Source organism: Typopeltis vanoorti, chromosome 13 (genome assembly GCF_054136105.1).
Source record: "Typopeltis vanoorti isolate ZY-2024b chromosome 13, IOZ_Tvanoo_1.0, whole genome shotgun sequence".
In the NCBI taxonomy this organism is placed as follows: Eukaryota; Metazoa; Arthropoda; class Arachnida; order Uropygi; family Thelyphonidae; genus Typopeltis; species Typopeltis vanoorti.
The window spans coordinates 5,079,446-5,106,591 of NC_143561.1; the positions used below are offsets into that span (position 1 = coordinate 5,079,446).

Sequence of the window (27,146 nt, forward strand, 5' to 3'; positions counted from 1 at the left end):
AGTTTAGATTTTATTCTGTTATTTATAATTTTTGTGAAAACTTTATATACGGTGGGGACTAGGCTTATAGGTCTGTAGTTTTTAATTTCTTTCTTATTGCTCTTTTTAAAAATTAATATTAAAAGTGAATTGTTCCAATTTTTTGGAATTTTTCCCTGTTTTAGACATTTATTAAAGAGTTTAGTCAGCTGTTTGATGACAGGGCTTCCTCCCAGTTTTAAGAAGTCTACCATAATTCCATCTTCTCCTGGGGCCTTTCTATTCTTGATTTCCCCGCAGTGCCACTTCCACTTCACCTTGTAAGATCTCAGGGACATTGTATTCTTCCTCACTCGAGTTATGCATAGTTCATTCTTGGATGTCTCCGTCTTCATAGAGTTCAGTATAAAATTCCTGAATTCTTTTGACCATTTTTTCCTCTTACAGCAGCTATGTCCTTTGTTCCAACTGATAATGTTTGTCTTAGGACCTTCATATTACTATTGTTTTCTAATGTTTCTTTAATTTTCCTAGTATTATATGATCTAATTTCATGTTTCATGCTTTTGCATATAGTTTTACAAATTTCCAAATATTCTGTTTTATTTGTCTCAGTCAAATCTCTTTTCATATTCTCTTCTTTTCTTCATCAAATGTAAGGTTTCCTATCTTCGTTTTTCCTCTCTTTGGTGCCTTTTTACACCTCCCATTTCTAGTGCACAATTCAAGAGAGATTTTGTTAAGATTTTATTAGCATCAACGATAGTAGTAGCTGTATTTAAGTTCATTTTTTGAGTGATTCTCTGTAACAGCTTTTATTGTGGTAGAAGTTTTTTGTAGATTCACAATATTGGACTTTTTTCTTATCAGCTTATTCTGTTCCCATTTTTTGTTGATCCATACTTTTGCCCTTACTATCTGTGGTCACTTCCTGTGTTGAATCTATTAAGCACTTCAGTATTATTTATTATACAGGGTGATTCAGAACTCTTAGCCAAACTTTAAGGGGGTGATAGAACACACCTCAACAAGCACTTTTTGTCATACAATGTGTGGTCCGAACTCAAGGGTGAAGCGATAGAGAGCACTTTCCAGTGAACTCTTATAAGCACTGGTTTTGGCAGTCATCATTATTTCTACCGTGGGGTGCAAAAAGGATGGATTCTTTCACAAATCAGGAGAAGGCTGACATGCATTTCATTTACGGAGCTGTGGACGGGAATGCGAGGGAAGCCCAAAGACTACTGAGAGCGCTTTCCGACCAGACACATGCCTGATCATAAAACCTTTCAGCGATTGCACCGGTATCTGTGTAAAATGGGCTCCTTCGTCAGCGGTATGCAGGATACAGGGTGTGTGAGGATGCCACATTACAGAGGAAATTCTACATAGGGTTGCACATCGTCCCGAATGTAGCACGTGAGCAATTTCCCATGCTGTACGTGTGCTGCCCAAATCGACGGTGTGGCGAGTTCTACGAGACGAACGATTACACCCTACCATGCACAGAGGGTGCACGCCTTGACACCTGCAGATTACCGGCCTCGTGTGGATTTTGCACAGTGGTTCCTGTAGCAGACTACAGTGCAGCCGGACTTTGATGCATGTCTTATTCACTGACGAATGCACCTTTACACTGAGAGCATTTTTAATACCCACAATTATCGTGTGGGCAAGCAGAAATCCGCATGCCACACGTCCACATTCATACCAGTGGCGTTTCTCCATAAATGTTTGGGTTGGAATCCTACATGACCATTTGATTGGCCCATACCTTCTGCCAGCACGACTGAATGGGAGAACGTACCTCGTTTTTTACAAGAGGCCTTGCCAGAATTACTGAACCCTGTTCCAGCAAACATTCAAAACATATGTGGTTCCAACACTATGGAGCACCTTGGATGCAACATTTCCAGGATGATGGATTGATCGCAGTGGTCCCATCGCTTGGCCGTCACAATCGCCCAATCTCTCTTGTCTGGACTTTTTCCTATGGGACTATATGAAAAGCCTGATTTATGATAGCCCCATCAATTCCAATGAGGACCTTATTGCCAGGATATCTATTGCCGCTGCGGCTGTACGAGAAACGTCTAGTGTTTTCGCCAATGTATGCCAAACACTACGTCAAAGGTGTGCAGCCTGCATTAATGTTGGTGGTTGCTCTTTTGAGCAGTTTCTGTAATTTGTTCAATAAAATTCTTTAATTTATGTTCTGTAATTTCTGCAATTGTTTCAAATCTCCTCTGTCATTCTTGTGTTTCTTCATTTCCTGACACAGTAGTTGCTAATCCCTAGCACTTCACTGCTTGAGTTCAGACCATGCATTGTATGACGAAATGTGCTTGCTTAGGTGTGTTCTATCGCCCCCTTAAAGTTTGGCCCAAGAGTTCTGAATCACCCTGTATATCTTTTGTTGGAGAGGATGAAGTCTATTTCATTATAGGTTTGTCCGTTTGGGCTTCTCCAAGTCCATTTTCAGTTGATTTTCTTGAAAAAGCTGTTCATAATAAAGAGGTTATGTTCTTCTGTGAATTCAAAATATGTCTTTCTCCCCTTTCATTCCTCTGTCCAAATCCAAATTTACCGATGGAGTTCAGACTATGCTTGGATTTAAATTTCATGTTGCATACCTTGCTTTAATTGTACAATAGATGATTGCATAGCTATGCATGGAAAATTACAGCAAATTGAATAGAAAGAATATTCAAAATGATGAACATATTTAGGCATGGCAGCTGCCAGGGAATGTCACCTATAGAATATTGTCCTGCCTGTTACAGAAGAAGATGCTTCTTCTGATTTGGATTAGAAACTATTATTATACTGTTGGAAAAATTGTCTAGTTAATACTGAACTTAAAATTGACTTGTCCACACAGAGTCTCATAATAAACGTTTTATAAGAACACATTTGGAAAGAGTTAGAATGGCATTCAAGTGCGAGTCCAACAATGTTTAACCTCATAGTAACTGACTTGTTTTGATGATGGAATGGGCCAAAATAAAATAAATGAACAAATATCTGTAATACTAGACAAAAGTGGAACATTGGCACTTTGGTGTTTGGAAAATCTGAGGTAAGTTAAACACAAGCCCACAGGAAGTTGGTTAGAATGACTGAATGGTTTTCACCGAAGACACAAGCAACAATCATAAGAACTTTTCACCTAAATATGAGCAAGCCAGTCTCATGTGGAGATAATAGGATTTCTTGTTTATAAATTTTTTACATAAAACATTTTACATGAGCCTGTGAAGCTCATTGGAAGTAGCATTTACACTCACATCACTAGGCTGCCTGAAGAAAGACCTAGGTTCATAATTCTAGTTGCTGACTAGAGGAAATGTTTTATGCCTTTCTTCAAGTGGTTCCCAAGTTATTTGATCTCTGGCCTTGGCAAGCAGGTTTTTCTCCTGAAAACTCAGATTTTTCATCCCGTAAACTCAAGAAAATTGACCGTAGAACCTACACTGTTTTGGACAATAAATATAGTAGGTATTGTTTCTGGGAAAATTCCAATGTTACTCCTCTAAGTAAATATTATTTTTATGGCTATTTAGGCTATTTTTGTTTTTAGGAGTACTGCTTTTTTATAATATCATGGGCTATTTACTCAAATTTTAGGGCATTAATGATGTTTTATATTGACAGATATATGAAGAATATATAGGGAAAAAATATATATATATAGGAAGAAAAAACCGGACATACCTTTGTGGGGTGTTGCTGGTTGTCTTCTTTTTCAGTGGCATCCCAGCGTATGGCAATATACAACATTCATTGTTGAAGGAAGAAAGTATAACTGAATGGATGGGGGTTGGAAAAGTGGGATTTGATAGATGTGGAAGAATTATCAGTGAGGCGAGAGGTATGTGAACTTTTTTGAACATTTTTTTTTTTATATATTTTTTAAATTATTAAAGGTGAAGAAATCGAGTTCCAGATGAGAATGCAGAATTATAAAAGGATGTTTTATTTAGTTTGTGACTTAAAGCACAAGTTTAAGCCTAAATTGAATGTCATCAAAGACAGGAATGGATCATTACTAACAGAAGAGTTGGAAATCAAAAACAGGTGGAAAGAATACTGTGCGGAACTGTACAGCAGAGTGGATAAAGAAAATGTGGAACCCTCTCACCAGGAAAATTTTGATTTGGAACCTCCTCCACTTAGGAAGAGGGGCTAAAACAACAGTCAGGGACCTGTCTAAAATCTGGAAGGATAGATCTATCTCTATGGGAACAAAGTTGAGGATTTTGGATGCAGTTGTTTTCCCAACAGCGACTTATGGATGTGAGACTTGGAACTTAAAGAAGTCAGATAAGAAACTGATATCTGCTTTTGAGATGTGGTGTTACAGAAGGCTGTTGAGGATATCATATACTGAAAGGTGTACAAATGAATGGGTGTTAGAAAAGATCAGTAGAACTTTAAGGCTCCTTAAGGATATTTGCAGAAGAAAGTTAAAATATTTTGGACACATAGAAAGGATGGAAGCGGGACTTCTCAAAACAGTAATAGAAGGTAAAGTTCCGGGAAAAAGAGGCAGGGGTAGACCATCAATGAGATGGATGGAGTGACTGATCTTCAGAAAGTTGAGGCCGCCAGAAAAGCAAACAACAGGACTCTGTGGCGAGGCTTGGTGTGGCACATGACCGAGCATCGGAGTGACCATACGGCATCTGTAGATGCCCAGTGAACACACAGAGAGAGAGAGAGAGATTAAAGGTGGGCAAAGAATACTTTGGGATGGGGTGAACATGGAAATTTTTGGGAAGGAGAAGGATACTTTGGGATGCAGGTGAACATAGAAATTTTTGGGAAGGAGAAGGATATTACCCTGATCTTATCCCATAATATCCCTCTCCTTCCCCAAAAATTTCTATGTTCACCCCCATCCCAAAGTATTCTTTCATCATCGTCATCATCATGCATATCAAAGATTTAGGCCTAGCGTGACCTGTTCTGGCCTTAGAAGTCATCGTTGAATCTTTTAAGAGGATGTCCTGGTTTTCTTTTTCCTAATGGCTTGTTTTGGTAATCTTTCTATTTTCATTCTTTGAACGTGTTCCATCCGTCTATGTTTATATTTTTTCTATTACTGATTCTTGGTTTAATTCTTTCATAATTTCTTCGTTTCTTTTGTGATCAAATAGAGTATTCCTTGCCCAACAAAGTATTCTTTGCCCACCTTTTATAATTTAAAAAATGTAAAAAAAAAAAAAAAAAAAATGGATTTTTCAAAATAGTTCACATACCTCTTGCCTCACCAGTAATTCTCCCACATCTCTCAAACCCCACTTTTCCGACCCCCTTCCATTCAGTTATACTCCCTTCCTTAAACAATGAATGTATAAGGAATGAACATAGAAATTTTGGGGGAAGGAGAAGGATATTACCCTGATCTTATCCCATAATATCCCTCTCCTTCCCCATTTCTATGTTCACCCCATCCCAAAGTATTCTTTGCCCACCTTTAGTAATTTAAAAAATATAAAAAAAAACCCAGATTTTCCAAAAATGTTCACATACCTCTTGCCTCACTGATAATTCTCCCACATCTCTCAAACCCCACTTTTCCGACCCCCTTCCATTCAGTCATACTTCCTTCCTTAAACAATGAATGTATATCACCATGCGCTAGGATGCCACTGAAAAAGAAGACAGTCAGCAACGTCCCACAAACGTATGTCCATTTTTTCTTCCTATATATATATATATATATATATATATATATATATATATATATATATATATATATATATATTTATTTATTTATTTATTTTTTTTATTTTTTTTTCCCCTTTAACTATATATTCTTCATATATCTGTCTCTATAAAACATCAGTAATGTCCTAAAATTTGAGTAAATAGCCAATGGCGTTATAAAAAATGGGATATTCCTAAACAAAAATAGGCTACAAATAATCATAAATAGTCATAAAAATAATAAATATGTTAGGATCAGGGACCACAAGATAGTGTTACTTGTCGGCTGTCTTTTCACTGGATGCTGTTCATAATTAGTGATAGTCTTGGCCAGCTATCTCTGATTGACTACCAGTGAGGATTGAACTGCTCCTCCCAGTCTCCAAAAAGTTGGATAGGACTAAAATGGCCTCTCCTACTTCATATAGTGGAATAAAAGGCATCACATTTTGTTAATAACAAAATTGTGTAAATTTTGTTTACTATGTTATATATAAGTGCATGATATCCTTGATTTTACATCTTGGCCCATGAAGCCTGATATATTTACTATTCAGTCCTTTTCAGAAAAGTTTGCTGGCCTCTGTTCTAAACCACAATCAACAATATCAACCCATCTATATCTAACTCTCGCACTTGGCAATATTCCTGCCATATTTGTTTCAAACGTGCCCCCCCCCCCCCCATAATTTTTCATCTCTCATTGGTTTAAATGATCATGCCATCCTGGACTGGATCTACTCACATATTCTGAAATATGAATAATGTCAAGATATTTTCTGATATCTTCATATTTAATATGGCTTTGCCATTGATTCCTCTCATAATTTCTCAACTTTTTGATTTCTAAACCACCTCTCTGATGCATTTGTTAAACTTAGTTTGAACACTACCATACATAACACAAATATAGAAGTGATTCATTAAAGTTATCTTTAATTAATTTACTTTATATGCGTTGTCAATTCCGTAAATTAATTACCAGTGATGTCTAACCAACGTATAAGTCTCACTACTAGAATCACTACCATACATACTGCCACATTGGTCTTTTAGTTCTCATATCCCATATAAATTTGTTAAAAGGACACAGAGTCTGTATAGTCACAGTTCTGTATAATCTGAGTCAAATGCAATATGTGGAGAAATGTTATGGATAATTAGTAATACTTAAAAGATATAAATAATTTAGTCAGCCAGTTTTAATTTGCATTATCTAATTAAAAAAAGTATTACTTTTTAGGGAGAACAGTGTAATCCTGGCCGATGAAATGGGTTTAGGTAAAACCATACAAACTATAAGTTATTTGTCTTATTTATTTCACCAACATGCTCTGTATGGTCCATTCCTTCTGGTTGTGCCTTTGTCAACCATGAATTCCTGGCAAAAGGAACTAAGTCAGTGGGGTCCTGAGTTGAATGCTGTTGTTTATCTAGGAGATGTTAGCAGCCGAAATGTTGTAAGTATTTTTGCTTTCACTGCTGTTGCTCAATACTTTTGTGTTTTATCACTGCATGACATATAAGACCTAATTACATAGATTACTTGTATTACAGATTCGACAGTATGAATTGTGTCATGCTGGTAACAGACGACTTAAATTTAACATACTTCTTACTACATATGAAATCCTTTTGAAAGATAAGGTAAGTGTTTTATTTATTTATTATTTTATTTTTGCTTAAATTTAAGTAATTGTCTCTTAATTTTTATATTTCTTTATATCCAGTGTTTTAATATGTAACTGACAACAGAATTTTCTAATGAAAGTTGAAGAATGTTATTCAGGAATTCAGCTATGAAAGGAAGCAGCTAAATTCCTTATCCTCAGATAAACTCCAAAAATATCTATATCTGTTCTCTGAATGTGTATAATAACTGGATTTAGGTTGTTAGAGGAAAAAGGTAATTCTACAGAAAAACTCAAAATTGCAGTGTGGCTCCATATAAATCAGAAGTGATCAAAAAATTTTCCAAAAATTCTGTTAAAAATTTAGAAACAGTTGTTTCCTCCCACTTTTCATACTGTGGGCTGTATGTGTGTTTGATTACTAAAGTCAGTCAGTCTCATATGGACATGTAGTCCATATGAGTTTGCTATAACAAACTCATATGGACTTTTATACTCTAATAAACCATTCCTTTAAAAGGAATAGTTTGTTACCATGAACATTTGGAATAGCGAATTTTCTTCATAATAGTATTGAGCTTAATTCATTCAAAGAGGTATACATCAAAATGTTCTATGATTAGAAATAGAGGCCATTATTCTTTCAACTTGGCATTAAAAAAGATTATATATAATAAAAATTGAAAAACTGCTTTAACCAATTTAGCACGAAAATCAGCAATAAAAAAATACGCACCAGGAAAATGGACTGGAACAATGAAACATCAACAGCATCCTAAAGAGAATTTCCAGAAGAAGTAAAAACATATCAGCCATTTAGGCACAATTTTTAGTGAAGGTGGGAAATTAAATGTGGAAATAGACAAAAGAATAAGCAATGCTGGTATGCTAAGAAGTTAGCTAAATAAATTTATTTCGAACAAAAGGGAAATTAGTCAAAAGACTAAACTAAATTATATTCTAGAACTTGAGAGCTGGGTGAAATATAAGAGTTTACTATTTTCCAAGTGCATATCTTTTTATCGGTGATTTTCGTGCTAAATTGGTTAAAGCAGTTTTTCAATTTAGTTTCAAAAATATCAAATCTGTCCAAATGATAGATGAATACTGACTTTTTGCTATAATTTTGCTGGAGTGCTTCTTTTCAAAGTCTTCTCTTGACTATGCCTTTGCCATTCTAGATGGATTATGTCAGCATGTAAGGGTTTAAATGATAATCTTTTTTTAATGCCAATTAAAAAATAATTGACATTAATTAATTTTTAATTCCATTGATATGAGAGTCCTGAGAAAGATCTGGGGACTAAACAAATGACATCAGTGGCATAATCATATTAAAAATGAGGATATTGGGAAGGAACTTGACATTATTAGCATTCAAGAAAATCTGAGTAGAGCTAATCTTTCATGTAGTTTGGTCACATAAACAGAATGGACAAGAAAAGTTAGCAAAGCAAGTTTTTTTTTGCCAGGATGGGAAGAGATAGACCCAGACAAAGACCAATATGTAGGTTGACTGCTAGAGTTGGAAATGCCTTAGAGCAGTGCTTCCCAAACTTATGGATGTCAAGGGCCCCCTTTGGAAAAATGAAAAGATTTCATGGTTCCCATCGGAAAAAAAAATCATAATACTGACATATATTATTATAATATTTATTGTATTTATATTCAAGATTTCGTTTGTAATCTTTTTTGTGCTGCTTATGAACCTTTGAAATGAAACTTATATGAATAAGCATATATTTACTAATATTCCTTAAGTGCCGAAATATGCAGGAAGCAAAATTTGTGAACCAACACCAGTGTGTGATTTTTTTCCATTAAAATATAAAAAAGAACAAAAAAAAGAAATAAAAAATGAAATACGTTTCTTTTAAGATTAAAAAAAATCTACTTAGTCTTAAAACATTTTAAATTTGTTTTCATTATTTCACGGGCCCCCTCAATAAAACTTACAGTTCCCAAGGGGACCACGGCCCACAGTTTGGGAAGTGCTGCCTTAGAGGAACAAAATCAAAATCTGACAATATTGGTATGAAAATCAGTATTAAAAAGATGGGAACTGTGAAAATAGGCAGAAAATTTGAAAATGTCAGCTGCATCTGAATTGTAAACCTATAGAACAAATGAAACATTTAAGATATTTAGGCACAATTTTTAATGAGAAAGTGGCAAATTAAATGTGGAAATAGATGAATAAATTTATATGGAATAAGAGAGAAATTAGTTGAAACACTAAACTAGCTATATACAAGACAGTTGAAACCAATTTTGACTCATGGCTCTAAGAGTTATGTTAGAAATGAAACAGTAGATTAAAAACTGGAGACTGAAGATGAAATCATATGGTAGTAAACAGTGGGCATCGTTGGCAGAATCATAATAAATATTATGTTAGAAAGGAACTTGACATTGTTAGCATTCAGAATGCAAGAGCAGAACTAATCTCAGTTGGTTTGGTTACTTAAAGAAAATGGAATAGGTAAGATTAACAAAGCTAATCTTGCCTCTATCATTCTGTACAAATTCTTTTTGATGCCAGGATTGCAGGGAGGAAGACCAAGAGTTAGGTAGATTGATGGGGTAAAGGGTGCATCAGAAGACTGAATTATAAGATCTGACAGTATTGGGGTTCTAAGAGATCATCATCATCATCGAATTCCTGACATACCCTGAAGGGGGTGTACAGGATGTGATAGTACTACATGAAAAATTTACATCATTACTAACTTCCTATATACAATTTTCCTCCAAATCAGTCTGTTACTTGTCAAGACTCCATTATTATCATTATCAGATCTTATATTTCTATCGTCTAAGGCACATTGTACTGTATCAATCCACCTATATCTTGGTCTTCCTCTGAGTTGTTTTCCTGCCAACCTGGCAGAGAACACTTGTTTTGCTAATCTTTCCTCACCCATTCTGTGTAAGTGACCATACCACCTGAGATTAGCTCTGCTAATGGATGCCGGGATGCCGACAATGTAGAGATAAAAATACTAATTTGGAGTAAAATTGTCAATAAGAAGTTAGGTAATAACATAATCTTTGCATGCATTACTCTCATAGTAGTACACTCTTTGAAAGTATCAAGAATTTGATGATGATGGTGATGTTTTGGCAGAATGGTATATCTTTGAATTTCATTATAATTAGCACTGTTTAGAGAAAATTCATTTGCTTTAACAAACTCGAAAAAGTCTTTATCACGAGTCCCATAGTGTCTGAGCTGTTCTGGAGAAATTTACTGAAGTAAACCTTCAATCATAAATTCAATTCATTGATTCCTCTAAGCTTATGGGGGGAGAGTTATTATTGTTATTATTATTATTATTTATATGGACACTCCATGGAGTTAAAAGACTTATCGTCAGAGATACACAATACCTGTCATACATTTCCTTAAACCTATTCACTGTTGGGGTGCCCACAACCACTTCTAGCAATCCATTCTACTCATTCACCACTCTTCAAGAAAAGAACCTAGTCTGCACACCCTTACTAACTACACTGTTAAACAGCTTCCAATTGTGACCCCTTGTTTTCCCCCTACTCCCTATGTATTGAAAACTTTCTTCTGTGTTAATCTTAAAGAATCCCTTTAGTAACTTATAAGTTTCTATCATATCCCCTCCTCTCTGCCTGTTAGCTAAACTCTGCAACTGATACACCCTCAATCTGTCCTTATAGGGAACATTCCTCAGACCTGTCTTCAGATTGAGCACTCGTCTCTGAATCTTCTCCGCCACCTCCTGATCCCCAAGAAACGTTGGTGACCAAATCTGTGCACAGTAGTCAGTATGTGGCCAAATCATAGCCTTATAAAGAGGGATAATAACTTCCCTATCTTCACTTGTCAATGTGCTCTTCAGCATCCAAGTATTCCTCTTGAGCTATTTTGCCAACTCTTGCAATATGTCCTCTGAATTTGAAATCTCTATCCACCATCACCCCCTGGTCCCTAGCCTCATCGATTTTCTGTTAAGAAGAGTGTGCAATCTTTTGAATTAATCAGCATTGAATTGATTTTGTCCAACTGCCAATTTATTTAAATCATCTTGTAAGATATCTACATCATATTCATCAAAATATTGCCCTCCCTAGTTTTGCATCATCGACAAACAACTGACTGTCCTCCTTCAGATCTTCTGCTATATCACTAATATACAAATTAAAGAGTAGTGGTCCTAGTACAATGTCCTGGGACGCTATACTAGTTACCCTTATTTGTCTTGATTCGATTCCACCATATACCATGCTCTGATGTCTGTCTATCAGCCACCACCCCTATCCATGCCACTAGCCTCATATCCATTCCCATTTGCTCCAACTTATGTAATAGTTACTATTATATAATAGTTTATAATAGTATGTAACTATTATGTAATAGTTTTTAATGCAGTATTCTATAAAATGCCTTTGCAAAGTCCAGCATGGTGTGTAGCCATTTCTTTTATCCAATTCTGCTGTCACCTTATTATATAATGTGAATAAATTACCGAGGCAGGACTTACCTTTTACAAAGCCATGCTGTCCCCTATAAAGTATCATATTCCTATCCACCCATTCCTGAATTTTACTTTTAACCAACTTTTCTTATACTTTAACCATCACTCCAGAAATACTAATTGGTCTGTAATGTGCTACTTCTCTCTAGGAACCACCTTTATATAATTGAACTATTTTGACCTCTTTCCACTTCCTTGGAACCTTGCCAGAGCTGAGACTTAGATTGAACAAATTTGTCAGAGGTACAGCTAGTTCACTTGCACATTCTCGTAGCACATGGCCAGACATACCATCCAGGCCCACTGCTGTATTCACATTGATATTTTTTAATATACTGAGTACCTCCAGTTCATCTACCTTAATGCTCACATCAGTAACTACCAAGCCACCACTTGGATGATATACCTTGCAAAGTGATCTCTTAGTAAATCAACTATTTCTTATGCTTCTATCACTTTCCTGCCATCAGCACCGAGTAAGGTTATCTTTTCATAATCATTCTTTCTATTACTTACTACATAGCAAAAAAAAACTCTTTTGGATTTACTTTGGCCTGCTCAGCTAATTTTCTCTTGAAATCCTAACATTCTTGCTTCTTCTTTATACTTCTCATTCTGATCACTTTGTTGTTTATATTCCTTCCACAATGCTTTCCTTTTTTTTTTCAGGCTCCTGCTTTATATTGCTAGTCATCCAATTAATCTCTACTTGGTTTATTCTCCTGACCCTGGGTATGACTCTGATACTGCCTCTTTCAAACAATCCTTGACCACTTTCCATTCACTAATGACATTCATTCCATGTAGCTTCTTATGCCATGGCATTGCTCCAAGTTGCCACCTAAGTTTGTCACAATTGCCAGCTTTGTAGTTTCACATAACCCTTTCTTGACTGAGCATTCCACATGTTGAGCAACCTCCACGAACAAGTTTTTGCATGGTGCTCTTTTCCCGAACGGTGGTAGAGTTACAACTGTAGTTACAAATAGATCTTATGATTCTATTACGAGATCCATTATTCTCAAATCCCTGGTCTCCTCCGTCATGCTGTTTCAGGTAATTGCCATGTGTTCTTTCCTCCTTCCAATATATATATATATATATATCACCATAGTTGAAGTCTCTCATTATGATTGCTTGGACTGCACTCATTGTGTAATCTGCTAATGGATGTCATCCACATTTTCTTCTGGACCCCAAGGGCTATTGCAACTGCCAACCATTTATTTTGTCCTGTTGTCCTCTCTCACACCAGACAGCCTCAAATGAACCATTTCCATCAGATCAACAATTTTTCTTAACTTCTATTTTTGTTGGTTGAAGTTCTTCAGCTATCATCAATAACTCTCCTCTGCCCTGTTTCTTCTGTCTTCTCTGAAAATACAATATCCATTATATTCTATCTCTGTAACTCTATCATTCTCTGACAACCAGTTCTCGCTGATGCCAATAATTTTTGGCCAAGTTGAGCTGACCAATGCTTATAACTCCTCTCCTTCCAATGGTAACTGTGGGCCCCTTGTGCCCACAGTTACCCATACACAATGTCATTACCTGCTCATTCTGATTCAAAACCTGGTAAACTGCATCCAGCTCTTCATAATCATTCCATGCACTCATTCTTATCTATCCCAGGGGTTGCTAGAAACAGGTTGCCCCACTCCAATATCTCTAGTTCCCCTGGTTTTGCACTTCCAAACTCTCACTGAACAACACTTTCTCCAAGCACAGAACCATGTAAGTGCAGTCCATCAGTCACATACAGGTCTTTAAGTCCATAAAATTCACTCCACACATCTATAAATTGCACACTTCCTCTTGCACAATCTCATCATAGACTTATTGGCAATCATAGCCCTTCTTCTCAATTCCATCTTATCATACAGAGGAGAAGACTTGCAGTCTTACTTTCTTACTCTTCATTTTTGCTTCTTATAACAACTGTTTCATATCTTATCTCTTTGCATATTTCTCACCTTTCAAATCATTTGTGACTGCCAAAACATTTAATTTGTTTGCTTCTTTCTTCTGCAAACTTACAACTTTACTGACATCCTTTATCTCCGCACCTGTAAAACATGCTTTCACCACTTTCTTATTAAGTATACTTCTTATCATCGAATCCCATACAATACTATCTCTTTTCTCCAATTTCTCACACATTATGCTCTTCCCATTCACTCTTTCTCTCATTCTCTGTCCGTCTGTACCACACACCAGTCGTTTCTCCACTCGCTCATATTCATGTTGTGTCCTGTGAAGAAGTCCATGTAAGCATGCAATTTCTTTCCTTGATAGCATCTCATCATCCACATTATTTTCAGCCACTTCTTTCCAACTCTCATTCCTAATTTCTGCACTGTTATTCACTTCTGCTACATTCTTCTCAACACTTCGAGAGAAATCAACACATCGTGCCTTATATTCATAATATCAGACTCACTTATGAAACATTTCCAACAATTATTTTCTCCTTGTAGGCATAGGTTTCTGTGGTTTAGCAGTTCAAAAGAAAGATTCCGGTATTATGGATTTTCTAATTTAATGAACAATTAGATAGCCATAACATTATAGAATGGATTATTTTGAGTAATTTCTCATTTCTTGTGTTTAAACTTTTAGTTACCTTTAACCCCTGAAGATGCAATTCAAACGACATACGAAACTTGTCAGGTTTGTTTATTTTTATTTATCTTAATAAACATGTGGTCGCAATATCGAAATCTTTCTTTTGAATTATTTTTTCCATTTTCGCACTCATTATCACAAACAATTCACTCCTGGCAACGAATATATTAAATGCATGCTACGTCGTAATCTCACATGTTGACAGCTACCTTTCCACATTTTTCAAGCCTTCGATATCTTTTTCTACTTCAAGTATGGATAAGTATTCCTGACTGCATGCCTGGTCAACGTTTTTTACCACTGTGATGTCATCACTGCATGTTTCATTTAGTAATGTTTCGAAGTAATTACTCCATACTTCAAGGATATCTTTTTCTCCAGTTTTCGTCACCATTATCATCATCTCTGATTCATTTTACAGCACTCTTTCCTTTGTTTCTGAGCTTCTTCAACAACCTCCAGAATATCTTACCACCTTTTTGATATTTATTTTCTATGTTCTTGCCAAAGTCCTCCCATGACTTTTGTTTAGTTAGTTTTACACAGTGTTTCGCTTTCTTACATTTGTCTCTGTATTCTCTAAGAGCGAAAGCTGACTTATTTGCCAGGAACTATTGATATGCTTTCTTCTTTTCCTTCACTGCCTCTTTAACTTCCTGTGTCCACCATGGAGTTCTGATTTTTCTATCCTTCCAGACAACCTCACCACATGCCTCTCTGGCTGAATCAATCACAGGTTTTCTTCAAGGCTTGCCACTGAATCTCCAAGGTTTGGTTCCTGTTCTCAAACTCTTTCACTTTTTTTTCAATAATCTTTGTGTATTTTAGTCTACAATTCACATCTGAGAGCTGCTCAACTTTTATTCGCTTTAAAACTTTCTTACATGTTTTTCTTTTCAATATTAAATTCAATTTTATCCTGGTCAAGACTAAATAGTGATCGCTTCCAATTTCAAATTCTCTGTACACTCTGGTGTCCTGCACCAGGGAGAAAACATCATTATCAACAATAACATAGTCAATGAGACTTTTCTTATTCCTTGCCTCTTCTCTCCATGTGAATTTGTGCACATTTTTATGTTGGAACATGGTGTTAGTAATAACCAGTCCATGTCCTGAGCAGAAATCCAGCAGGTATTTACCATTATTATTATTAGCTTTGCTCTTTTCTCCAAATTTTTGCAATATATTTTTGTATACGAGGTGGTATCAAAAAATTTTGAGACTAGCTCTGTTTACTAGAAATTACTTTATTTATCTATGCTTACACAGTCACCTTCAAAATAGTCCCCTTCCATATCGATACAGCACTCCCAGCATTCTTGCCACTTCTGGAATATGTTCTGGAAGAAGTCTTCTTTTCGAAACATATCAAGCACCTTTTGCGATTCATGCTGGATCTCCGCAATGGTTTCAAAACAGTGACCTTTGAGCTTGATCGTCATGTTCGGGAAGAGGGGGAGCCAAATCTGGCGAGTAGGGTGGGTGCGGAAGTGAGATCATGTTGTTTCTGGTGAGAAACTCGCGTGTGAGGAGAACTCGGTGACAGGGTGCATTGTCGTCATGGAGCGTCCAGTTTTTCGTGTTCTTCCTCAGATGCCTTAAAACCTGTCAGTAGAACTCGCTATTGACGCTCTGGCTCCTGAGGACGAATTCTCGAAACACAATGCCGCGAATATCGAAAAAGATCATGAGCATGCACTTGGTAGAGCTGCAGATTTGCCTCGCCTTTTTCGGTTGTGGAGATGTTGGGCTCTTCCACTGTGAAGACTGTTGCTTCTTCTCAGGGTTGTACCTGTAGAGTTTCGCCACCGGTAATGATCCTCAAATTTCACGTTTGCTCTTCGTTCTAACTTGCTGTCCATGATAAAATCGCAGATGTGGTAACACAGGTGGTCAGAATAGCATCAGTTGCACAGCTCCCGATGTACACAGGACGATGTCTTTTGGCACACTGACTTATGAAGGAAGGTACTTCCTGTGACTGTCATTGCAGCCTTGTGCTGCCATCTGTTGGCATGTTACAAACCTAGTCTCGAAACTTTTTGATACCATCTAGTATGTCTGACAATCATTTCCTACTCTGCTATTTAGATACCCAACAAGGACCAACTTTTCCTTGGGGTGCTTGTGTGTGTAAAAGCTGTATAACTGAGAGGTGACCTCCACGTAGCCTTGAAAGGAATGTGGAGAACTGACCAAGACTTCTAACATAATGTCCAATCCTCACCTTCTCGTGGTGCACTCTGTTAGGTATCTACCTGGATACTGAACGAATGAGGATGGGCTGGAAATTTGGGATTTAGCCGGCTAAATTATATTCTTATTGACTTAAACCAAAATGATGGTACAACATTACAGAATTTCATGCCGACTGGGGCATCGCACTGTTAAACAAGGCCCATGTTTTTTTTTTCACCAGGGATCCATGGAAAATAATGAAAAGTCAGCTACTGGAACAAATCTGAAAACACACACACTCCAACTCAACATCACCAGTGTTCAAGATCGGTACTATCAACATAAGAAGCCTGAATGGCAAAGAAATGGAGCTAGCTGAGAAATTTGATAAGTACTAGATTGACATAATAGGGGTGAGTGAAACAAAAAAGACAAAAACTGGTGAGATCTTTCTCAGCAATAAGTACAAAATGTTACACTCAGTCAATGACAATCAAGGAAAAGGAGGAGTAGCCATAGTATTCAACACTAAATATGAAGTAATATTCTTGAATGGTAGGCAGTCTCAAGTAGAGTGATGTGAACAAATATCAGAATGGGGAACTGGACAATGAAACTTATTTGTGCCTGTGGGCCCACAGAAGGTTATACTAAGGTAGAAGTGGAGGAATTTTTTGAGGCTTTAGAGAAAACAATTGACACAATGAAAAAGGATAACGGAAATTATATATCACATTATCGCTTCTTCCTCTTGAGTACAGTAAAACCCCCCGAAGTTGTAGGGACCAACAAAAAAGCATGTAAGTCAAATTTGCGTAACTCGGGGTAAATTTTGCATGTAATTTATATATACAAACATACAACTGGGACCAAAGGTTTACAAAAACAACTGTATTTTTTAAGAAATATAATCATAATTGTAGTTTTTCATACATAAAAAAAAGAAAGTTATTTCGATGTCAATGGTTTCATAAAATCTAATAGATTCGTCTGACGGCATAATGTCTTTTTCTTGTCACTCAAAATTTCTTCATAGCAAGCTAATGATTTTTTTATTCCTTGCCTTGTGGCAACAATTTGTTCCTCATTAGAATCTATGTTCTCCAAAATCTGTAAAACTTCTTTTATGATTGTTCTTACTGTGGATTCCTGTAGATTGAACTTCTTTGCTAACTCACAAATTTTCATTCTGCCTTCAAAATCCTTAATAATGTTGAGTTTTGTTTCCAACGTCAATGCTTTTCTTTTCTTGCTAGCAGTAGAAGAATCTGACTTGCTTCTTTTGGACGGCATTATTATTTTTTATGTGATAAAATGGTGTTTAAGGGTCAAAGCTGTATAACTGAGAGGAGACCTCCACATAGCCTTTAAAGGAATGTGGAGAACCGAACAGGGCTTCTGACCTAATGTCCAATCCTCACCTTCTCGTGGTGCACCCTGTTGGGTATCTACTTGGATACTGAACAAACGAGGATTGGCTGGCAATTTGGGATTTAGTCGACCAAATTGTATTCTTATTGGTTAAATCAAAATAAAAAAATGATGGTACAACATGACAGAATTTCATGCCGGCTGGGGCGTCGCCCAGTTAAACAAAGTCCCGTTGTTTTCACCAGGGAACCAGGGCGAACAGCAAAAAGTCAGCTACTGGAACATATCTGAAAACAAACCCCAACTCAACATCACCAGAATTAAAGATTGGTACTATCAACATAAGAAGCCTGAATGGCAAAGAAATGCAGCTAGCTGAGGAATTAGATAAGTACCAGATCGACATAATAGGGGTTACTGAAACAAAAAAGACCAAAAACTGGTGAGATCTTTCTGAGCAATAAATACAAAATGTTATATTCAGGCAGTGACAATCAAGGAAAAGAAGGAGTAGCCATAGTATTCAACACAAAATACGATGCTAATCTTCATGAATGGCAGTCAGTCTCAAGTAAAGTAATGTGGGCAAATATGAGAATGGGGAACTGGACAATGAGACTTATTTGTGCCTATGGTCCCACATTGATGACACAATGAAAAAGGAAAAGTTGGTCCTTGTTGGGGATCTAAATAGCAGAGAAGGAAATGATTGTGAGACATACAAAAATATTTTGGGAAAATTTGGAGAAAAGAGCGAAGCTAATAATAATGGCAAATATCTGTTGGATTTTTGCTCAGAACATGGACTGGTTATTACTAACACCATGTTCCAACATAAAAATGTGCACAAATTCACATGGAGAGAAGAGGCAAGGAATAAGAAAAGTCTCACTGACTATGTTATTGTTGATAGTGATGTTTTCTCCTTGGTGCAGGACACCAGAGTGTACAGAGGATTTGAAATTGGAAGTGATCACTATTTAGTCTTGAGCAGTATAAAATTGAATTTCATATTGAAAAGAATAACATGTAAGAAAGTTTTAAAGCGAATAAAAGTTGAGCAGCTCTCAGATGTGAACTGTAGACTAAAATACACAAAGAAAATGAAAGAGTTTGAGAACAGGAATCAAACCTTGGAGATTCAGTGGCAAACTCTGAAGAAAACATTGATTGATTCTGCCAGAGAGGCATGTGGTGAGGTTGTCTGTAAGGATAAAAAAATCAGAACTCCCTGGTGGACACAGGAAGTTAAAGAGGCAGTGAAGGAAAAGAAGAAAGCATATCAAAAGTTCCTGTCAAATAAGTCAGCTTGTGCTCTTAGAGAATATAGAGACAAATGCAAGAATGCTAAGCTCTGTGTAAAACTAGCTTAACAAAAGTCATGGGAGGACTTTGGCAAGAATATAGAAAATAAATATCAAGAAGGTGGCAAAATATTCTGGAGGTTGTTGAAGAAGCTTAAGAATGGAGGAAAGAGTGCTGTAAAAGGAATTAGAGATGATAAAGGTGACATGAAAACGGGAGAAAAAGATATCCTTGAAGTATGGAGTAATTACTTTGAAAAACTGCTAAATGAAACAAGCAGTGATGACAGCACAGTGGTAAAAAACACTGACCAGGCATGCAGTCAGGAATACATATCCATACTTAAGTAGAAAAAGCCATCAAAGGCTTGAAATGTGGAAAGGCAGCAGGAGTAGATGATATTCGACCAGAAATTCTGAAGTATGGTGGTGTAAGAGTCTTACAGTGGCTGCACTGCATAGTTCAGAACGCCTGGACAGAGGGACGAATTCCCGATGATTGGAGTAGCTCTCATAGTACCCATATATAAAAATGGAAATAAAACTGCGTGTGAGAATTACAGAGGTATTTCCCTACTGAGTGTTCCTGGCAAGATCTATGCAAGAATACTTCAGAAACGATTGAGAAGAATTGTGGAAGAAAATCTTGGTGAAGAACAAGCTGGATTCAGGCCAAATAGAGGCTGTCAGGATCAGATCTTCACTTTACGACAAATAGTCGAGAAAGCATGGGAATATAACAAAGATCTGTATTTAAGTTTTGTCGATTTGGAAAAGGTATATGACAAGGCGCCAAGAGAGAAACTATTCAATACGCTACAGTTATATGGTGTCAATGGGACATTATATCAAGCAATACTTAGTCTTTATTTGAGTTGTAAGTCAGCAGTTAGAATTGAAGGAAGTACAGGAAGATGGTTTAATGTTAAATCTGGTGTGAGACAAGGATGTACATTATCCCCTCTGTTATTCATTATCTATATGGATCACATTATGAAGGAAAGTAGTATTAAACATGATATCAAAATTGGAGATGTTTATGTCAGCTCTTTGCTTTATGCAGACGATGTTATACTTCTAAATAAATCTGCTACAAGTCTGCAAGATTCTCTGACTAAATTGAATAGCTGTTGTAATAGATATGGTATGAAGGTCAGCAATAAAAAGACAATGACAATGAAAATAGGCAGAATCATTGAAAATATCAACTGTGTTGTGAATGGAGAACCTGTGGAACAAGAATAACATTTCAGCTATTTAGGCACGATTTTTAGTGAAGATGGTAAATTAAATATAAAAATAGACAACAGAATCACCAAAGCTGGGATGGTGGGAAGTCAATTGAATAAATTCATATGGAATAAGAGAGAATTAGTCGGAACACTAAATTAGCTGTATACAAGACAGTGTTCAAACCAGTTTTAACTTATGGATCTGAGAGCTGGGTCAGAAGTAAAACACTTGACCAAAGACTAGAGACCACAGATATGAGAGTCCTTTGAAAGATTATAGGTATGAACAGATGGCATCAATGGCAATATCATATTAAAAACAAGGATATTAGGAAAGAACTTGACATTGTCAGCATCCAGGAATGTGTTAGCAGAGCTAATCTCAGGTGGTATGGTCACTTAAACAGAATGGGCGAGGAAAGATTAGCAAAACAAGTGTTCTTTGCCAGATTGGCAGCAAAATGACCCAGAGGAAGACCAAGATATAGGTGGATTGATACGGTACAAAGTGCTTTAGACGATAGAAATATAAGATCTGATAACGTTGGAGTCTTGACAAGTAACAGACTGATTTGGAGGAAAATTGTAGATAGGAAATTAATAATGATGTAATTTTTTTCATGTACTATCATATCCTGTACACCCCTTGAGGGTACATGGCAGGAATTTGATGATGATGATGATATGATAAAATTTTTATCAAGAACATAACATTAAACAATTGCAAGGTTTGTAGACTCTAAAAATCATATATGAATGGAGACTGCGCGAAACACGTCAGTGCTTGATCACATCATGTGTGACACTAGCAAATGCGGCCGGTGCCTGAAAGATACGACTAGTGGTGAAGCGTGAAGTGGGATGGGAATACGTACACATAAGAAACCGCATAACTCCGGATTTACGTAAGTCGGGGTGTGACTGTATTCTGCAATTGAGCAGGTTCTTCTCTTAGCAGCAAAAATTTTCCTTCCACTCTCTTCTGTTCTGAGTCTTCTCTTTCAAGTTTGTGTACCTGTCTCCATTCATCTAGCATTGTTTTCCTTACTCTTCCTCTGGGTCTTTTTCCATCTATTTTTCCTTCGATGGCATCTCTGATGATTCCATTACCTCTCAGAATATGTCTGATCCAGTTTCTCTCTCTTCTTTTTATCCTCCTTAACTTCTTTCTTCTTCTACTCTTTTTAAGACCTCTTCATTAGTTATTTAATCTGTCCATTTGGTTCTTTCCATCCTTCTCCAAATCCACATCTCAAAGCTTTCCAGAATCTTAACACATAACATTTTATTAGTCTTTTCTTAAGGTTCTATTCATTTTACTTCTGAATAAATTCCATTTTTCATTAAAGGCATCTCTTCCCATCGCTATTCTTGCTGTTATGTCACTTTTACATCTTCCATCACTGCTAATCACACTTCCTGGATATTTAAATGTCTTTACTTGATTCAATTTTTCCCCATTTATTCTGGTATCCATATTTGCCCCTTTCCTTGCTATTTTCATTACCTTTGTTTTTCTGATGTTAATTTTCATTCCATAATTGATACAGGATTCCAGTAATCTGTTCAACAGATGTTGTAGTCCTGTTTCAGTATTTGATAATAATGCCTTGTTCTGCATATCTTATTGCAAATATCTGTCTACCTCCAATCTTTATTCCTTCTTCTGAATTCTCCAGTGCTTCTTTTAACATTGCTTCAGAATACATGTTAAACAAAATTGGTGACAGAGAACAGCCTTGTCCTCATCCAGTGCTACCTGGTTCTGTTGTACCATATATGTCTCTCACCATGGCAGTTTGTCCCATATATAGAAATAATTAGCCTTCTGTCTTTCCAATCTATACCAATCTTTTCCATTACTTCCACCATCTTATCCCATTTTACAAAGTCAAAAGCTTTTTCAAAATCTATATAACAGGTATTAACTTCTTTATTCACTTCCAGGCTTCTTTCACTTACTATTCTTAACAATCCAATTGCATCTCCTGTTTCCCTGCCCTTCCTGAAAACAGCTGATCTTCTCCAAGATATTCTTCCACCTTAGATGCAATTCTTTTTGTGTTAAGATTCTCATACGTATTTTAGATGTATGGGAAATGAGGCTTATTGTTCTAAAATCCTTGCAGTTCACTGCATTACTTTTCTTTGGTATAGGTATAAATATTGAGGTCATAAAATCTTTTGGCAATTCTCCTTTTTTATAAATTAAATTTATTATTTTGGTTATTTCTTCAGCTCCTTTCTTCTGACGTTGTTTTAGGAATTCTGCAGGTATTTCATCTATTCCTTCTACCTTTCCACATTTTAGTTGTTTAATGTCCATTCCTACTTATGTCTTCAAAATCTCTGGACCTAGATCATCTTCATTTACCTTCTTTATATCTTCTAATGGCAACTCATTTGGCCTATTTTCCTTGTCATATAGAATTTCAGTGTAGTCCTTCCACCTCATTAGGATTTTATCTTCTTCAGTTATGATTTCTCCATTCTTATTTTCTATGCCTCGAATTCCATTTCTCTTGCGATTCATGCTTCTTGCTTTTTTTTTCATACAAAAGATCATACCTTCCCACTCTCTCATAATTTTCCATTTCTTCACATTTTTTTTTTTTTAAGCCAGTCTTCTCTACTTCTTTCTGCTTCCCTGCTCAATTTGTCAATCAGGGTTCTGTATTGTATTTTCCCTTCTGGAGTGTCTTTATTTTTCCATTTTCTTCTTTCTTTTATTAGAGAAATCATCTCATTAGTTATCCAAGTTTTTTTTTTATTCTTTTAGCTCTTACATATCCAATTTCTTCTTATGCAGTCTTCTTTATTTTCCCTTTAACTTGTTCCCATTTCTTTTCTAGATCTTCAGTTTTGACAAAACTCGTTTCCTCTAATTCTTTCTCTAATCTATTTCCAAATTCCTTGGTATTTTTTAATTTCTCTAAGTTCCATTTTTTCCTTTTCATAGCTTCTTTTATTTTTTTCAGCTTGACTTTTATTTCTATGAATAGTAGGTTGTGGTCAGAGTAAATATCAGCTCCAGGATACGTGCATGCATTTTTTACACTGTTCTTGTATCTTTGCTTTACGATAATGTAATCAATTTGATACCTTTGTATTTGTAATTATTAGCTTATTTTCTTTACAGAATTCCACTAACCTTTCTCCTCTCTCATTTCTATTACCTAGTCCGTATCTTCCTACTACACTTCCATCCTCTTTTCTCCTCCCACAACTCCATTCTAGTCTTCCAATATAATCATATAGTCTTTTCGTTTTTCTTCCTTAATTAGTTCTTGTTATTGTTCGTACATTTCCTCATCTGAATTGTCAGTTGTTGGCATATATACCTGCATTATTGTTATGTCCATCGGTTCAGCCTTCAATTTTATCACCATAATCCTGTCATTCAGACATTTTATGCTAATGATGCTCTTTACTGTTCTTTTATTAAAAACAAGTGCAACTCCTTTTTCCTTTTTATCTCCACCTGAGTAAATTACTCTTACTTCGTCATTATAAAAATCACCTATTCCTTCCCATCTGACTTACAGAATCCTATGATATTAATTTTTCTAATTGTTTGAGTTTTTCTAATTTTCCACATTTCTTCATTGTTCTCACATTCCATGTTGCAATTTTGATTCTCTGACGATCTTTCATTTTCACTTTGTTTATAGCTTAAGTCACTTTTAGAGATTTGATCGGGAGGAACATAAGCTCTTGAAGCGTTCTTATTTCCCAATATTGTATCCATTCCAATGTGCACCTTCTTTTCCTCTCTGTGCCAAGAGACACCACCTTGGTTTGCTGGGCTGGTAGCTGCTCCCTTATAATATTGCTAATATCTATTAAAAAATAATGACTTAGCTGAGTAACTTGCATACAGCATCTGCTGCTAAGGATGATGCTAGCCAGAGTTATCTTTCTCTATAAAGTTTTTAAACTTGCTCTTCATTAAATTCAATCAACATCTTCATACCAAAGTATGCCACAGACCTACTAACATCAGAATATATTTGCATTTCACCAGTTATCACTTTTTTATCTGCTCTCTAGCCAAAAGGCTGCCGGTTCGAATCCTGCCGTGGACATGGATGTTTGTGATTGTCTGTGAAAATACTAATGGAGGTGGTAGATGGCGTTGGTGTAGTTGCAGTTTGTTGTAGTTGGTGGACTGAGTGGTAGAGACAGAGAGTTGTCGAGTAGGTGCCCTCCCCCAATGAGTCTTTGGACTCCCTGAAGGTGTTACATAATAACAATAATAATAATAATCACCCTTACTGTATCAAAACTCTGTCATATTAACACCTAAAAATACTCATCTTCTGTCATGGCTTTAAACCAAGAAATCATATGTCTGAAAGAGTTTACTAAATTTATATTATATTCTTCTTAATGGAGGAAATATGCAGACTGTTATTCCCTCGCTATATATACACATAGGTTATACTGTGGATGTGTGGGTGGGTATGTTTACGCATTAACATTAAATGCACATGCACTATGCTACTTTGTATATTTACATTTCTGTTCTCCACATATTGAATATTGACATTTATATAATGTAAGGTGTATAATGCTTATCAATACCCAAGACCCCATGGAGTCAAAGACTCATCTAGGTGGTTATTTTATCATACACACAGCTCATCATACCATGCTTTAAACACACTCAAATTCTCTGCAGACACCACTACTCTCAAGCAAGGCATTCCAATTATTTACAACTCTGCATAAAAAAAACTGCTTCTTACTCCCCTACTCACACCCTCTTTATACAGGTTTCCAGGGATGACCTCTAGTTCACCCCTGATCTCCCAGTATTTTCTGTAGAATCTCTCCAGCATTGATACTATAACAACTACTTATTGAGAAGATGAAAGTTGCATCTTCTCATACTTGACATTCCAGAGGTTAGAAACTACCTTAGTCAGTCGCCTCTGGACCCTTTCCAACATCACTTCATTCTTTTGAAAACCATCATCATCATCAAATTCTATGCACATCTTGTGTTCATCATAAAATTCCTGCCATGTACCCTCAAGGGGTGTACAGGATATGATAGTACTACATGAAAAAAATTACATCATTATTAATTTCCTATCTACAATTTTCCTCCAAATCAGTCTGTTACTTGTCAAGACTCCAACATTATCAGATCTTATATTTCTATCGTCTAAAGCATTTTGTACCGTATCAATCCACCTATATCTTGGTCTTCCTCTGGGTCGTTTTGCTGCCAATCTGGCAGAGAACACTTGTTTTGCTAATCTTTCCTCGCCCATTCTGTTTAAGTGACCATACCACCTGAGATTAGCTCTGCTAACACATTCCTGGATGCTGATAATGTCAAGTTCTTTCCTTGTTTGTAATATGATATTGCTATTGATGCCATCTGTTCACGATTCTAATCTTTTTCAGGACTCTCATATCTGCAGTCTCTAGTCATTGGTCATGTGTTTTACTTCTGACCCAGCTCTCAGATCCATAAGTTAAAACTGGTGTTACACCTGATATCTTAGGAATATAGTATTCTCAGCCATCATGGTGTAACATGAAGAATAATATCATAAATTAAAACCCCTGCATAAAAAAAAAATGAATTATTTAATGGAAAATTTCTTGCGTCCAGTAAAATGTATAAAACATAAGGGTTGTTGTTAAAGTAGCTGATAAAGGAAGGAATGTATTAATATTGTAATATGACTTAAAATAAGGAATTCTAACTAAATAAGTAGCTAACAAAGGAAAGTATAGATTATTATTGTAATACGATGAAAAATGAGAGAGTTAAGTAAATAAGTAGAAATGGGTGAGTCATAAAATACATTATGTGAGAGATTAAGTTATTAAGTAGAATTCATAGAAAAAGTTTGAAAGGGGATTAAGTCAGGCTAGCACAAGAAAAGCAAAGCTATTGCTTAGGGCCGATCCCCGGATTGAAACATTGAGAACGGGCTTGCCGATCAAATGACATTTGGTGGGAAAACGCCACCCTAATTGGTCGATGATTAAAAAACAAGTAGAAGGAGGAGAAAGGAAGTAAGAAAAGGTGCCGTTAGGGGTGCAGCTATAAAAGGGTTGGTAACCCCCTGGATAGGACCCTTTTTGGATAGTTGCTTTTGGCCTTGGAGTTTGGTTTTGGTTCCGGTGGAGTTCACGGGGTTTTCCTGAGTGGCGACAGGGGTGATATCTCCTCGTCACAACACGGAAACGAAAGTGAGCGGGATTTCGATTCCCGTTTTTCCCGAGTAGGAAGCAAAGAAAAAAATTGCCATAGAGTCCTAGAAAAGTAGGGATCTTCTTCGTTTTGACGCTAGTGATAACTACGCAAAGCAGAAAGTTTTAAAGAGATCGATGTCCTCGTTGCTAATAGTAGAGCAAACATATGTGTGTTAAAGTATTCCAGAGTTACGAGAAGTTATACCAGAGGTTCGTTTGGAAAAGAATAAAGGCCCATACGTAAAGCTCAAGAAAGGTACTGTAAATCATAACCTATGTTAGCTAGAAATTTGTCTGTGAAAAGTATCGTGATTCCAATATAGTACTGTTGAAGTTATACTAGGACTTTAGTATATGATAGAATGTGTTATGTGTAGATTG

At 36.2% G+C, this 27,146-nt stretch overlaps 1 protein-coding gene across 2 annotated transcripts in view; it reads left to right on the forward strand.

Annotated features, from left to right (window-relative positions):
• Chd1 (chromodomain-helicase-DNA-binding protein 1) overlaps positions 1–27,146 on the forward strand; it is a 557,090-nt gene that overhangs the window by 167,465 nt on the left and 362,479 nt on the right. For both annotated transcript variants that reach the window (XM_090402402.1, XM_090402403.1), the window contains exons 12-13: positions 6,935–7,151; positions 7,249–7,338. In XM_090402402.1, the coding sequence (XP_090258528.1) occupies positions 6,935–7,151; positions 7,249–7,338 (307 nt within the window). The remainder of the gene's footprint in view (positions 1–6,934; positions 7,152–7,248; positions 7,339–27,146) is intronic.